General features: G+C 36.8%; 1 protein-coding gene and 1 pseudogene across 2 annotated transcripts in view; one reads left to right on the top strand and one right to left on the bottom strand.

Annotated features, from left to right (window-relative positions):
• PRDM10 (PR/SET domain 10) overlaps positions 1-15,302 on the top strand; it is a 139,108-nt gene that overhangs the window by 45,779 nt on the left and 78,027 nt on the right. The window contains exons 4-5 of one of the 2 annotated variants that reach the window (XM_072611596.1): positions 1,201-1,260; positions 15,062-15,145. In XM_072611596.1, the coding sequence (XP_072467697.1) occupies positions 1,201-1,260; positions 15,062-15,145 (144 nt within the window). The remainder of the gene's footprint in view (positions 1-1,200; positions 1,261-15,061; positions 15,146-15,302) is intronic. The other variant, XM_072611597.1, reaches the window with a different exon arrangement.
• LOC140503206 (large ribosomal subunit protein eL32 pseudogene) lies at positions 7,944-14,702 on the bottom strand (annotated as a pseudogene).

Here is a 15,302-nt window from a genome sequence, read left to right as displayed (position 1 = left end):
AATGCATTCTTAATCCGAGTGGTTATCAAAATAAATACCATTTCATTTGCACTAAGATTCCAGTAATATTAATTCCCCCTTATGTAACATTCAACAGAGAGCTCAAGTTGCTCCTAAGAAGAAAGCATGCTGTCATTTTCTAGAGGGACCCACTTAATGTAATACTTTTAATACTCATAAAAAATAAAATAGCCAAGACTATGCTTTTGGCACTCCTGCACATTTTTAACCCTAACTGTTTTTAATGTAGCATTGTTATATTAAAGGGGTTGCTGGTCACACTTGTTATTATTGTGTCTGTTTATTATTATATTAACTCTCAAGATTTATACTGAAAAATTGAAAAAATCCAGTGACAGAGGAAAAATCTTGATTACTTCGCTGAATTAGAACTGACCCTGTTTCTTTTCAGGTAGCATTTGTTGGCCAAAGGCCTTCTTGTTTGAATGAGACATTAAATATGGGCCTTCTAGTTTGAGTATGGAGACTCCCTTCTAATTTAAAGGGAACATTAAATATAGGCCTTGAAGTTATAGAGAGGTAGATTTTAAGTAAAAACAATGAAGACATTCTTAATTATTAGAGTTGTCCAATAACCAGATGAGCAGTCTCATTAGGTAGTATGTTCTCTGCCCCTGAAGGGATTTAGACAGAGGCAAGATTACCATTTATTGGCATATAGATACGATTCATGCATTGGGCAAGGATGTCTAAGAGTCTGTGATTCCATGATCAACTGTTACAGCCATTTGGAGGGTTTAGTGGAATGCAGGGCTTTTAGTACTTTGACTTAAACAGTACTTCGAGTATCCCCATCACCCCTAACCCCACTCCCAATTATACTTTCAGTTGATGTGAAATGTTTTGTTACTTCCTGTTCAAAATTGTTGTAAACCTTTTAATTAGTTGCCACATTCAGGTAAGGTGCAGAGGTGGCTTTTCTTGGATGTAAAATAGTGACATGTGATATTTAGTTTGGGATAGTCATCTCATAAAATCTCTTTGGAGCCATCTGAATAAAAGACTCTAGCCAAATGTAAGATTGTTATCTGTTTTATTTATTCATGTAGGATTATGACTGGTTATGGTGAGGAAGAACTCTCCCAGGAATTGGTGCTTACAAAGGGTAATTTTCACTGTGTGGGTTGTAGGTAATCTAGCTAGAGATCTGTTTGATAAGTATTTTTCTCCTTTGTCTAGACTCTGTTTACAGACCCGGGCCAGGTGACTTATGTCCAGCAAGATGCCACAGCTCAGCAGGTAAGAAGGTAGCTTTTTCCTTTTATTTCTGAATTATCCAGTCATGACTTGGTCTGTGTTTTCTCCCTTGTACATATTCTGTATTTTCCAGGTCAGAAGTATTAAATGTGTCCCACAATAGTCCCAAGTGTGGCCCCAATCAGATCACAATATAATTGGGAAGTATTTGCTAAAATATAGTAAAACATAGATAATACTACATTTTAAAACTGTTAGTATTCTGCCCACAGGGATCCTTATATATGGTTTAGTGGCCCCCATTTCTATTTGAATTTTCCACCAATGCTCAAGGTAATTGTTTTTTAAACACTGAGTAATTTCTTTAGTTCTTTCAGTTAATCAGTAAATCAAAAATTAAATTCCAAATTGCCATCTTTAAATTGCCTAGTAATAAAGGAATCCACATTAGAACAGCTTTGGATTATGATTGTGTAGTTTAAAAGTCTCAAGAAACAATTCTGAATTTTAAGAGTTCTCTTTGGATTTTGGAAGCATTTTCAGAGTGGTATTCCTTTTGAAAAGGACCAACTTCCTATTTACATCCCATACAATAAAGTACAGAGTCCTGGCTTTTACCATTCAGTTTGCTGAAAGCACAAGGTACTTGTTTGTTTCTAAGGCAAGCACAAGGCCCCACAAACCCTATTTGTTTTCCTTTGCCCGTATACCTAATATAGTATATTAACTCTGGGATTTGGGGAGTAGGCTGTTTGAGTTTTTCCATGATGGGAAATTGATTAGAAGCAGCATGAAAATGATTGTGAAAATGCAGAGGGTAGATAAAAGTCTTAGTCTAATGAGGATTCAAGCTAAAAACAAACACTTTCATTTTAAGTTGTATAGTATGTATATAGCTCAGCTACTTTATGTCTTGGGTGAGGGGTAATAAGATTTGCTTATTAGGTTAGGTCACATTTTGGTGAGATACATTTTTCTCAGAGGATTTTGATGCCTTTGTTTTCAGATTTAAAAGATCATGAAAAAATTAATGTATGATGCTGAACATGGCTGTGCAAGTCTGTTACAATCCTAAGGAGTCTTCAATAGCATTGGTTATTGGTTGAATTTATATGTGGCTGAGTGTGTTGGAGAATTTGGGGGATCTTGATGAAGGTCACTTTCTAGTGGATAGTAACTGTAATTTTTGCTGCTGCCAATTTTAGAAAACGCACACACACATTTTAAAATGAATGAAGTCTGGAACAGCAGAAATCAAAGTCTAAGTGACTATTCCTTTACATAGATATCATTGATAGCACTGAGCTGGGTTCTTGTTAGAGTGAACCAAAAATATCCCAGTTCCTAAGTCCTGGATCAGATGTTTTTTGTGTTTGATCTTAAGGTTTCTTTAGGTTTTGATGGACGGCTTCCCCACTAACTGGATGCAGCTTGTTCATGGAGAACTTGTTTGCCCTATTACAGATAATTTCTCCATTTGTTCCATTCAGTTTCTCATCTTCTTGAAACTTTGAAACATGACATTTTTGCTTTTTTTCCGTTCTTATTAGACAATCTTCAGACATTTCTTCAGTGCTTACTCTGTTCATAACTTTTTAAAAGCTCCTGCTTTTCTGTTTGTTTTCAGGGACTCAGAGAGAATTTTTTCTGTAGAGTTCAGATCTGCTGAAATTTGATGTTTTTCTTTCAGAATCTTCTGGATATTAGTCTTTTTTAGCTCCTTCCTTTGATCATCTTCCAGTCATTGAGTTACTTCAGCACTTCTATGAATTTGAGATTTCATTGATGTGGGGACTTTCCCCCAATGTTGCAGACTGCAAACCATCTATACCTGCTCATCATAGGTGACTTTTGTTTATGACTTCCATAATACTCCATACTGGGGTCCTCTCCATATGTATGTGTGTGGGGGTCCCTTGACATTGTATGGATACCATGTGCTTCTCCTTTGCCCTTTGGGTCACCCTCAAATTTAATTCTAAAGCAATAATGGTATATCATTGATGTGGAACCATGAATATTGTTTTTAAGTCATAGGCCTTTGTTTCAGGCAGAGGTTAGGGTCATTAAAAGCACAGCACCATTCCCCAGGTGCAATTCAATCAGTGTCCTCTATCTGTTTGACTCTGGGCATAGCTCTTTGCCTATGTGAAGAGTCCTTACAAATATGTATTTATATGCACATGCATAGACACATACCCAGAGATACATATGTATGTACACATACACATATATGTATGTGTATGTCTATCCAGTTGAATAGCTTAGACTGGGCAAATAGGCATATGCTGAACTATTTGACTGTTAGCGGATGGCTACACCAAACTCTTTTGAGTGAGTACATATCTCATTTAGAAGATTCTTCAGTGTTCTGTGGCTTCATGCATTCAGCACAGTATCACCTGCCAACAGGATCATTAGGAAGACCTTATCATCTGTAGGGAATCTTTTTTCTGTTTCCTAGATAGTTCTTCATGATGGCAGTCGACACCAATGATGGATTTATGTCTCCCTCTGTATTTTTTATTTAATATTACTAATCAGAGGATCATTGAGAAAAAATGTATTTGTTATATCTTTAAAGGAATCCTGTATGGTTTTTGCAGCTGTGTATCCTTTTTCTCTTTAAAGGGAAATTTTGCTTACTAAATTGAATGCTTTTTTGTAATTAGCTAACAATCATAGTGGGATCTTGTAATAGCTACCTCTTTCATTCACTTATATGACTATAAAGAGGTGGTCTGCTATAGAATTTAATTTTAATCTTGTTTTCTCAAAGATCCATTTGAGTAACCTATAGACACTTAAAGGACATCCTTGACGAAAAAGAGTTGGTCAGGCTTTTGGAAAATAGATTCTGAATCCTTCCCCTCTTTGCGAAGGTTGTAGTCTATGGATATAGAATATTACATATAATATCAGATATAATAAATGATTGATTAGCTTTCCTAAATTGCTTTTTTCTCTTTCTTTTAAAAATATTTGTGACAAGGTATGGAGTAATATATAAGGGTCTCTCCCAGAAGCTAATGGCTTCCCCTCTGCTATTACCTTCCATTTGCTCTGTATTATACACCCCCACCCCCCCTCGCCATATGCACACATACATTTATATCTATATCTGTATTTACGTCTAGTTATTTCCTTGTTGTCTACCCCATTAGAATGTAAACTTCTTCCTTTCTCTGTATCCTTAGCACTTAGCAGAGTGCCTGGAACGTAGCCAGCACTTAGTGAATGATTGTTGATTGTCTGGTCCGTAGATTGAGGCACTGTTGCTTAATGTTTTCAAAATTGTGTCCCCTCCAGCACAATTTTTTTGTGCACTTAGTCTAGTCCAGCTCTTCCTGCTTTTGGTTGGTTTTTTTTGAGGCAATTGGAGTTAAATGATGCCTTTTTTTTTTAAGTGCTTTTTCTGTTTCCCGGTTGTTATTATTCTTTAATATTAGTCCATAATTTTCTCTGTCTCCCTGATATTTCCTTCTCTCTCTAACATCTTTCAATATATCATGGAATTTTTAATATTTGTTTTCTAACTCTACTCTTTCCATTCAGTTCAAGTATTTACTTTTCTTCATCTTCTTATTTTAGATGTGCTTGTTGAAAAAAAGCATTTTTGATGCCGTCTTCTCCTGAGCTGTTACTGAAGTACCCTCACCTCCTGGTACATATGAAGGAGGACACTTTACTTCTGGGAAATAACACGAACCTTCTTTTGTTTCACCTAGATTTTTCCGAGGATGCTTATTTGTATTAGGAAGGTTGTCTGTTATTTCAGTGCTCATAGGAACAAGTTCATTAGCAGTTTCCTCCATATCTCCTCCCTTTCATGGTCAAACTCCTAGAAAGAGCTACATCCATTGCCTATACTTCCTCTTCTCTTATTCACTTCTGGCCATTTGCAATCTTTTTTTTTTCTGACTAAATCTTTCTACTGAAACTACCCTTTCCAAAGTTACCAGTGATCTCTTTAATTGGTGAATTTGATGATTCTTTCTCCATCCAGCATCTTTCTTGACATCTCTGTAGCATTTGAGACTGCCACGTACACTCTCTCTTTTGAGGCTTTATATGCTCTGTGTTTTCCTGACAAAACTCTCTCCTAGTTCTCTTTTAATCTTTCGGACTCTTAATCTGTCCCCTTTAATTGTCCTTCTCGATCTCCCTTGTTGCTGTGTCATCTCTATCATGCCCCCTAACTTTGAGTGTATTCTCAAGGCTGTAGCCTAGGACTTCGTTTACTTTCTGCATTTACTCTTTTTTAAAAAAAAATTATTCATAGCATTCTTTTTTAAAATTTTGAGTGCCAAATTCCCTCCCTCCCTCCAGTACCACCCCTGCGCGCTGAAAAGGCAAGCAGTATGATATCAGTTATGCAGCGCATTTCATCTTGATGACTTCTTTAGCTCCTATGGGTTTAATCATTATCTCTATTCAGAACATTCTCAAATCTACCTTACATTTTCCCTATAGCTCCAGTCATGTATCTCCAACTGCCTGTTAGATTATTTCAGACTAGATGTCATGTAGGCGTCTGAAATTCACTGTGTTCAAAACTGAATTCGTTCTCTTTTCTTTCAAAACTAGCCTGTTTCTGACTTCCCCCTTTTTTAAATTACATATTTCTGTTTTTTCTAATTACATGTAAAAACATTTCTTTAATATTTACTTTGTTTGAGTTATTGATTTGAGTTCCAAATTTTTCCTGTTTTTCTCCTCCCTCATCTTCCTCTGAGAAGACAATTTGATATAGGTTATTCATGTGTAGTCATGTAAAACATATTTCCATATTAGTCATGTTGTGAAAGAAGACACCAAAATAAAAAAAATATAAAAAAATGCATTCAGACTGTCAGTTCTTTCTCTGGAGGTAAATAGTATTTTTCATCATAAGTTCCTCAGAATTGTCTAGAATCTCTGTATTGTTTAGAATAGCTTCATCATTTGCACAGTTGATCATCATATTGTATTGCTCTTATAGTGTATGATATTCTCCGGGTTCTGCTCACCTCATTTTGCGTCAGTTCATTTAATTCTTTCCAGGGACTTCCTCTTTTTTGTAGAAGGCATCAGTTTCCTCCCTTATTCAATAGGTTTGCAACCCCAAAATCATTTTTGTCTCTCCACTATTTGTTCCTTATAACCAATCAGCTGCCAAGTCTTAATCATTATACCCTCACAACATCTCTCCCATTTATTCTCTTTTCTGTACTCATATGGCCAATCCTTATTACCTGTTATCTAGATTATTGCAGTAGCCTTCTAACTGGACTATTTACTTCAAGTTTCTGCCTTCTTCAATCAATCTACACAAAACTGTCAAAGTTTTCTTTTTTTCCCCTAACATGTCTATCTGATCATGTCACTTTCTTACTCAGTAAACTCCAATGACTTCTTGTTACCTATAGAATCAAATAAAAGCTTCTCTGTTTAGCTAAGTCTTTCACAACCTGACCCTTACCTACCTTTCCAGATTTATAATGCATTATTCCCCTTCATGTATGCTATGATCTAGTCATACTATCCTTCTCTCTGTTTCTTATGTGACACTTCATCTTCTGTCTCTTTGCCTTTGTATGAGCTGTTTCCCACAAATGGAATGCACTTCTCCTTATCTCTGTCTCACAGAACACTTTATTTTCTTCAGAGATACCTTCTACATGAAACTTTTCTTAATTCCCTCCCAGCTGCTAGTGAATTCACTCACAAAACCTTTATCTTGTGTTTATTTTGTACATGCATACGTATGGATATGTGTTCTATGCACATACACATATACACAAGTATATTTGGGTATAAGTATATTGGGGGAGTCTATATATGTGTGTATATATATATATGCATATGTGCACATATATGTGTATATATGCCTCTATGTGTATATGTGTGTGTAATATAGAATGTAACTTTTTAAGGATAAGAACTCTTCCTTTGTATCCCTAGTACCTAACACAGTGCCAGGCACATAGTAGGTACTTCATAAATGCTTATTGATTAATTGATCAAGTTTGAAATTGTTCCAAATAGTTTCTATATCTGTGTGTTGCATCTGTGTGGAATGCATGGTCTAGAAGTTTCTACCTTGGCATTTTCCAGTTCTGTTTCACTTTAGTTGCTATCATTCAGCTTGCATTGAGGCATAGTTTTGGATTGGTCTAGAGTCATGTCCCTTCAGATTTGGAAGGGGCTTTAAGTTAATCCCCATCGTCATGCATATATCATTGGAACAACATTCGTGATAGGTGATCATCCAACTTTTGCTGGAATTCTCTTCAGGAACAAGGAACTCATCCTTCTCATTAAGCAAACCCACTCTTTTATTGAACAGGTCTAATTGTTAGAAATAATTTCCCTATTTTGAACCAAAATCAGCATCCCTGAACCTTCTACATATTGATCCTATGTCTTCCCTTTGGACCTGTGCAGAGTAAATCTAATCCTTCCTCCACATAGCAGCTCTTAAGACATTTGAAGAAAAATCTGCCCAGCATGCAGTAAGTGCATAATATATGCTTGTTGATTGATTATGTTTCCCTCAAGTCTTCTTTTTCCAAGCCAAACACCCACATTTTCTTTAATTAGTCCTTTGTTATATGACATAGTTATAAGTCCCCCTGGTCATCCTTCTTTTAACATCTTCTAGCTAAAAGTAGCTAAGTTTATTATATTAATTTTTTTTTGTAGTTTGAGGGTTTCTTTAACACAAAAATATGCAAAGCTTTTTACTAATTTTCTTCACTCCTCAGTCTAGCATTTGGATTGTTTATTTTGATGGCTGGTTGACCTGCTTTCTAGCTATTGACACTGTGCACCCAAAACTTTCTGAATCCCCTGAGCAACATGTATTTTGTCTTCTTGTTGCTTCCATAACCAATATTGGTCATCAAGATCTGGCGCTCGAATTGTCTTTGCATTCTGTTGTCAGTGCCTCTTAGTTTACTCCAGTTTCTCTTGATTTTGACATATCTGTCTGACTGGTGTCAGATAAACTTTTTGGTCCTCTTCTTGACAATTTTGGGTTTCTTGAAGGGTCATTAACTTTATTATCATTAACATCTATATAGCTTCATTATCCCCAGCCTATATTTGTATAATTGATGTTGTTTTTGTTCAGTCATTTTCAGTCATGTCCAACTTTTCGTGATCCTGTTTGAGTTTGTTTTTTTTGGCAGACATCTGCAGTGGTTTGTCATTTTCTTCTCCAGCTCATCTTACAGATGAGGAAACTGAGGGAAACAGGGTTAAGTGACTTATTAAGTTGTTAAGGCACATAGCTTCTAAGTGTCTGAGGCTGGATTTGAACCCAAGTATTCCCAAATCCGTGCCCTACACTGTATCTACTGTGACATCTTTTAAATTACTCTTGTTTAATTTTGTCCTATGAAATTATGATTTTGATTCTGTCATTCACTGGATTAGCTATACTTTTTTGCTTTATAGTGACATGTTTGTCAAATTGGCATACACCACACACACACACACACACACACACACTTCATCCAGTTCGGTGATCTTGACACCCTATCTCCTGTTTCCATGCCTTATCTCTCACTAGCTGTGTCCTGTGCCCAGAATGCCCTATCCCTTTGCCTTAGTTTCTCTAGTTTCCTTTAAGACTCATCCCAAATCCCACCTTCTGCAGCACAGTGTAGTGCTGAGGATGGATCTCTTTGGTCTGCCGCTAGAGACTTCCCTCCAACTTGACACTATTCCTTGCATTAATATTCTCTGGATCCTGTTTAACTAGTTCTGACTACATCTAAGTATATTATCATCTGGCTTAAAATTCTCCTGTAAGAATAAACAAGAGAGAAGTGGTCAGATTTCTCCTTCTTATGTCAACAACATTCCACTGATCTACCAGTTTGAAAAACCTGCCAAAAAAGGAAGTGAAATTAATCTAGCATGATTTGCTCTAAACAAATACATACTGACTTCTAGTGGCCAAAAATTCTCTGCTTGTTTTAGAAAGTGTTCACCAAACATTAGTTAACAAACTCTTCTAGAACTTAATTGGGGATGGATAGTAAGACTACTGCTCTGTTGTTTTCAGAATCTACCTTCTCATTTTTGAAGATTGGTAAATCATGTACTGCCCCTTTACTATTCTGCACAACTCCTCAAATATTGACATTTGCAAGTTCTTTCTGATCCTTGGGATGTTATTTCTTTGGGTCAAGTAGCTTGATAAACTCACTTAAAGCTTTGCATTTGCATAGATGCCTCCCAGATCGCTATCTCTAGCCTTAATCTTTGCCCTCCATCTCAGTTCGTACATCTCCCTGTGCTTGCTAGATTCCTCCCCGTGGATGATCCACTAATCCCTTATACTTTTCTTTTATAATGCTATGATCTCATTGGTATGAGTGCAGATCATAACACATTCACACCTATTACATCCTATGTGATTCTTGTTCACATTTTCCCATAAGTCGTCTACCATCAGGTGGGGTTTGCCTAGCCTGTTGGGAGGCTTTTTCTAGATCTCTTAACAGTGCACGGATAATAGTGCAACATGCGGCCTAGTTCAGCCACTGTTCTTGCTATGTGAATATGTCTGTGTTTTCCTGGTCATACAGCACTCTGACGACATACTGTGTACACAGAGCCCCCTACAGCCTGATCACATCTGCCTGGCCATTGTTCTCTAGGTGGTTGTCAGCTTTAATTCCTTTGAGCCTGGAAGATTCCATGACTGAGCCATGGTTCATCATCTCCAGCTAAACATTTCTGAAAACTAAATTGTTGTTTTTACAGATTTCTACTTTTTTCATCATCCTTATAGCCCTGATTTCAAACCTCAGAGCCTGATTCTTTCCTCTTTCTTGCTCCCAGTGTAAAATCAGCTTGTAAGTCCTGTTTACTCTGCTTCCACAACAATTTAATTCTTAACCTATATTTAGACCTCATGCCACAATTCTATTAAATTTGTGTTTCTTATTTTCTAGGCAAATGAGGCTGCTCCTTGTTCTACTGTTCCTGAAACATGCCCTTTTCTGCTTCCATGGGTTTGCTTTATGCATTGTCTTCTTATTTGGAATTTGTTCCCTTATCTTCTCTGTCTTTCCTTTTTGGGGGGAAGGTTGAGGGGAGGCAGTCGGGGTTAAGTGAATTGCCCAGGGTCACACAGTTAGTGTCTGAGGCTGGATTTGAATTCAGGTCTTCCTGACTCCAGGGCTGGTGCTCTATCCAACTGCCTTTAGAATTCTTCTTCTCCTAAAAGGCTCAGCTCAGGAGCCAGCTCCTACAGGTGATCTTTCCTCATCCTGTTCACACTAATGCAGTTATAGCCATTTGGAGCATTGGAGTAAGTATTTATGGATGTTTACCAACATACACACACAGGTTTTGGGATACTGCTGAATGCTACCTACACTTTTGTCTTGCCTGAAGTTTTCCTGATAATCGTGATTATCTTTCTTTCTGGCCTCAAAACATCAGTCTGAAATTTTAGAAAGGAAAATATACTATGAGACTTTTTCTGCCTTTTTTTTAAAATTTTCGTCTACACCTGTGATTTTATTGGCTTGCTGGAATTTCCAGGTTGGAGATTTCCTCCATGATGCAGATCAGCAATTCTGCTGTAAATTGTATTCTTTGGGAGCTGTCTGAAACATTGAAAAATTAAAGTGACTTGCCTATAATCAGACTTAGTATATGTTAAAGGTAGGATTTGAACCTAGGTCTTCCTGACTCCAAAGGTGGCCCACTTTGCACTGTACAGTAATACCCCTCTGGCCTTAATAGCTAAATATTGGCATCCTTCATAGTTTTAACAGTGAGATATTTGACTTTGGTCCCAGGTCTTAGAATGCCCTATAGACAAGAAAGCTGTTTTTCTTAGACTTTAAAGAAAGTAAGATGAAGAATAAATACTGTTATATAGTCTTGTGTTTTCTGTAACAACTAACACTGTCTTTTAAACTTTTCTTAATCATTTGTAACCGGGTTGTCAGAAAAAAAATTTTTTTTAGAACCTTTCATCCCGCTTGTCCTAGTCCCCTTCCTAGAATCTTAAGCTGTATGATCATGTCAGTTTTTTCCCTAAACTTTTTGAAACCCGATTAGTGGACCATCTTCCTTTTGTTAAAAAATTTAATTAATTTATTGTTTTCAGTTTTCAACAATCACTTCCATAAGTTTTAAATTTTCTCCCCCTCCCTCTTTCCTCCTTCCCCAAGACAGCATATAATCTTATGTGGGTTCTATACATGCATTCCTGTTAAATCCATTTTCACATTATTCATGTTGCATAGAAGAATTAAAATGAATGGGAGAAACCAAGAGAAAAATCAAACCAAAACATAACACAACAGAAAATGGTCTGCTTCATTCTGCATTTCGATTCCATAGTTCTTTCTTTGGATGTGGATGGCATTTTGCCTCAAGGTTCTTTGGAAATGTTTTAGGTCTTTGCATTGCTGTGAAAGGCTAAGTCTGTCATAAAATAGTTGTCGCACCCTGTGGCTGTTCCTGTGTATAATGTTCTCCTGGTTCTGCTCATTTCACTCATCATCAGTTCATATAAGTCTTTCCAGGTTTTTCTGAAGTCTGACTGTTAGTTATTTCTTATAGCACAATAGTATTCCATTACATTCATATACCACAACTTGTTCAGCAATTCCCCAATTGATGAGCATCCCCTCGATTTCCAGTTCTTGGCCACCACAAAAAGAGCTGCTATAAATATTTTTGCACATGTGGGACCTTTTCCTATTTTTATGATCTCTTTGGCATATAGCCCTAGAAGTGGGCTGGGTCAAAGTGTATGCACATTTTTGTAACCCTTTAGGTGTAGTTCCAAATTGTTCTCCAGAATGGTTGGATCAGCTCACAGCTCTACCAACAATGTGTTCCAGCTTTCCCACATCTTCTCCAACATTTATCATCTTCCTGTTTTGTCATGTGAGCCAATCTGATAGGTGTGATGGACCATCTTTCTTTTTAACTGTTAGAAAGTTTGCATGGTCAATTTTGCATGGTTCTTGTTTCTGCTTGATACCCCTCTTCTTATTTCCCTCTTAAAAAAAAAAATCTAAATTAGGTATAATATAAGTACGTTTCTCTGCTTCACAAAGATGAAATTTATAGACAAAGCAAGAATTTTTCAGATATTTTGCTTTTAGTGAAAAAATCTTATCTAGGGGAGATCTGGATAATTGAAGACAAGTGCTTTTTAGCAGAAGAAGAAGTCAAGGGTAACATCCTCTCCTGCATATCACATAGTCCACATTTAAGTGCTGGTTCCCCTAATCTGAATACTTATTGAGAATAATTTAGAATAAAGTCTCAGCATAGCAAGGACCTCAGAGGCTATTGAGTCCCAATAGCTCTTCTCTACAACATGCTCAACAAGTCCTACAGTCCTGCCTTGAAGAACTTCAGTGTGGCATGTGCTTCTTGTCAAGGCAGCATATTCCATGTATTGGTAGATCCCATCATTAAGAACTTTTACCTGTCCTCAGTTCTCAGTCTGCCATTTATAGCTTTCTGCTTCCCAACGACATCTTCCCCATGTGCTCTATTGACCTATGACCTTTTTGATGCTCCTCAGAGGAGGCATTCTGAATGTCTTCTGACTCTGGGAGTTTTCTCTCTCTCTCTCTCCTTAATGCTTCTCATCTCTACCTCCTGGCTTTCCTGGCTTCCTTTAGGTCCCAGCTAAAATACCACCTTCTGTAGGAAGCCTTTACTAATTTCTCTTAATTCTAGTGCCCTCTGTTGATCTCCAATCTATCTTGTATATATCTATCATATTTGTGTATAATTGTTTGCATGTGGTCTCTTTCATTAGAGCTCCTTGAGAGTAAGGATTGTTTTGTGCCTTTGTATTCTCCATGCCTAAACCAGTGTCTGGTATATAGTAGGTATTTAATAAATGTTTATTGACTCACTGACAAAGAGATGAGAGACATTAAAAAAATTATTAAATTATAAAAAAATTATTAAAAATTATTTTGGTGAACATTTATTTGAAAAAATTTAATTACAAGTTTAATAACCATCAACAAATTCTGTTCAAACATTTGCCAAACACCTACTATGTACAACTGTAGACAGTCTATTGTTGGTCTGGTTATAATGTGCACAAATATATTGGAGGAGCTCTGTCAGGTGCTGGGGAGACTGACACAAAAAAGAAAGCAAACTCTTCAAATGAGAGGAGTGGGTTCGAGAATGTGCCAGGTAAGCAGCTACAGAATAATTTAAGAGAGACAGTATACTAACAGCCAGGAAGATCAAGGAAGGCTTCCCAGAATAGCTGGGAGCTGAGCTGCTTCTTGAAGGAAGCCAGGGATTCTAAGACATGAGAGTGAGGAGAGAGGGCATTGCAGGCATGTTGGATAGCCTCAGCAGAGGCCCCTTGGAGGCAGGCCTTAGGGTCGCCTCCTTGGAGATCTGTGAAGCAGATATTTTTGTGCAGTGTTGAATACGTGAAATAGACTCATTTGCAATAAGATAAGTAAGGTAGGCTAGAGTCATCTTGTGAAGACTTTAAATGCCAAATGGAGGGCTTATATTTGATTCTAGAGGCAAAGTGGACTCACTGCAACTTTTTCAACTGGGGAGTAGTTTTGTCCGACTTATGCTTTATGAATATCAACTTGTTGGTGAGGTTGACTATAAATTGTAGAAGGGGATTGACTTGGGTAAGAAAGGCCAATTAAAAAGCTATTGGAATAGTTTAGGCAGGAAGGGATAAGGGCTTCAATTAAGGTGGATAATTTTAAGTGGAGAGAAGGGAATGCATGGGAGAATTATTGTGGAGGCAGAATTGATAACATTTGTTATTTGAGTATATGTGCTAGGTGAGGGAGTGGGTAGAGTAGATAGAAAGCTGAATTTGAAGACCTGGTCACTAAAAGAATGACCATGCCCTTGCTGAGAAATAGAGACTTTGGGAAGAGGGAAGGGAATGGTCAGGGTTATTCTATGCCAGGTAGTTTGTTCAAAGGAACCAATCTGACAGAAGTAGACATTTGAGGAATCAGGTTTGAATACCTGTCTTTCCTAGCATATTATAATCCTAATGCTTCTGAGGAGCACTATTCTTCCTTTAATGTGTTGTACAATAATATGATGACATGGAAAATTAAGGGAAAATGAGATACTGATTAAGATATTCAGTGGTCCTCTCAATTTAAATAATGGCTTATAGCCTTGTATGAATCTTGTCTTTTTTTTTTTTTTTAGCAGCAATCATTTTTGAAAGGTTTGCAGGTGATACTACCTCTAAATATCTGTGTTGGTATGGGCCAGGATTGCTTTTTTTCCTGGTACATTTCATGTAGATTGAAAGCATTAAAATAATTAATTCAGTTAGTCTTTTTACTAACTAGATCCTCCAAAACTGATTAAAATGAATTTCTATCAGGAATAATCATTTTTAATCTTCTTTAGGTCCACATCCTAAAACTACAGAATAGATTTTAGAGCTATGGTGCAATTACCATCCTAAAACCAGAAGCAACTTTAGGTATCATTAGTTCTGGCTCCCTTAAATGAAATGAATTACTCTGAACTTCCAAATTATTTTGTTTTATTGGAAGTTTGTTTAAACCAGGTTCTGGAGGTTAAAGAGATTCGAAGATTTGAAATCTGAATTCTGTATAGTGAATTAGTAAATGAAAAGGTGTACTGTGAATATAATTAAGGAAGGAAATAGGTGTTTTTCACTTCTTTTCTTCAAAGCTCCAGGAATTTTTCTTGTGATGAATATTTCTTTTTGTTGGGAAGTTGGGAATTTAGTTGTTTCTCTCTTTGTTGAGGTTAAATGTTGGGCTGGAGAGGTAGAAGATTTGAGACAATTGCCACTTACTGGTTGAACTCATTAAATCTCCAGAGCTCAGTTCTTCTGTCTGTAATGCAAAGAGTACACAATGAAGCTCTTGCTCCAAAAGGAGTGTTTTATGGATTGGGACATGAGGTAAGTATTTGTCGCAACCCGACTAACTGGGCTTGATTTCTATGTTTAAAAAAATGATTCTTTTTTATTATAAACTTAACAAATATCAACAAATGAGCATTTCCATATAAAAAGAACAGGAAAGAAGATATGTGAAAATGTGAATCTCTCTTGTACA

This window comes from Notamacropus eugenii, chromosome 5, assembly GCF_028372415.1.
Source record: "Notamacropus eugenii isolate mMacEug1 chromosome 5, mMacEug1.pri_v2, whole genome shotgun sequence".
NCBI classification, from domain to species: Eukaryota; Metazoa; Chordata; class Mammalia; order Diprotodontia; family Macropodidae; genus Notamacropus; species Notamacropus eugenii.
The sequence above is the reverse complement of the archived record's forward strand: the minus strand, read 5'-3'. Positions and strand labels throughout refer to the sequence as shown.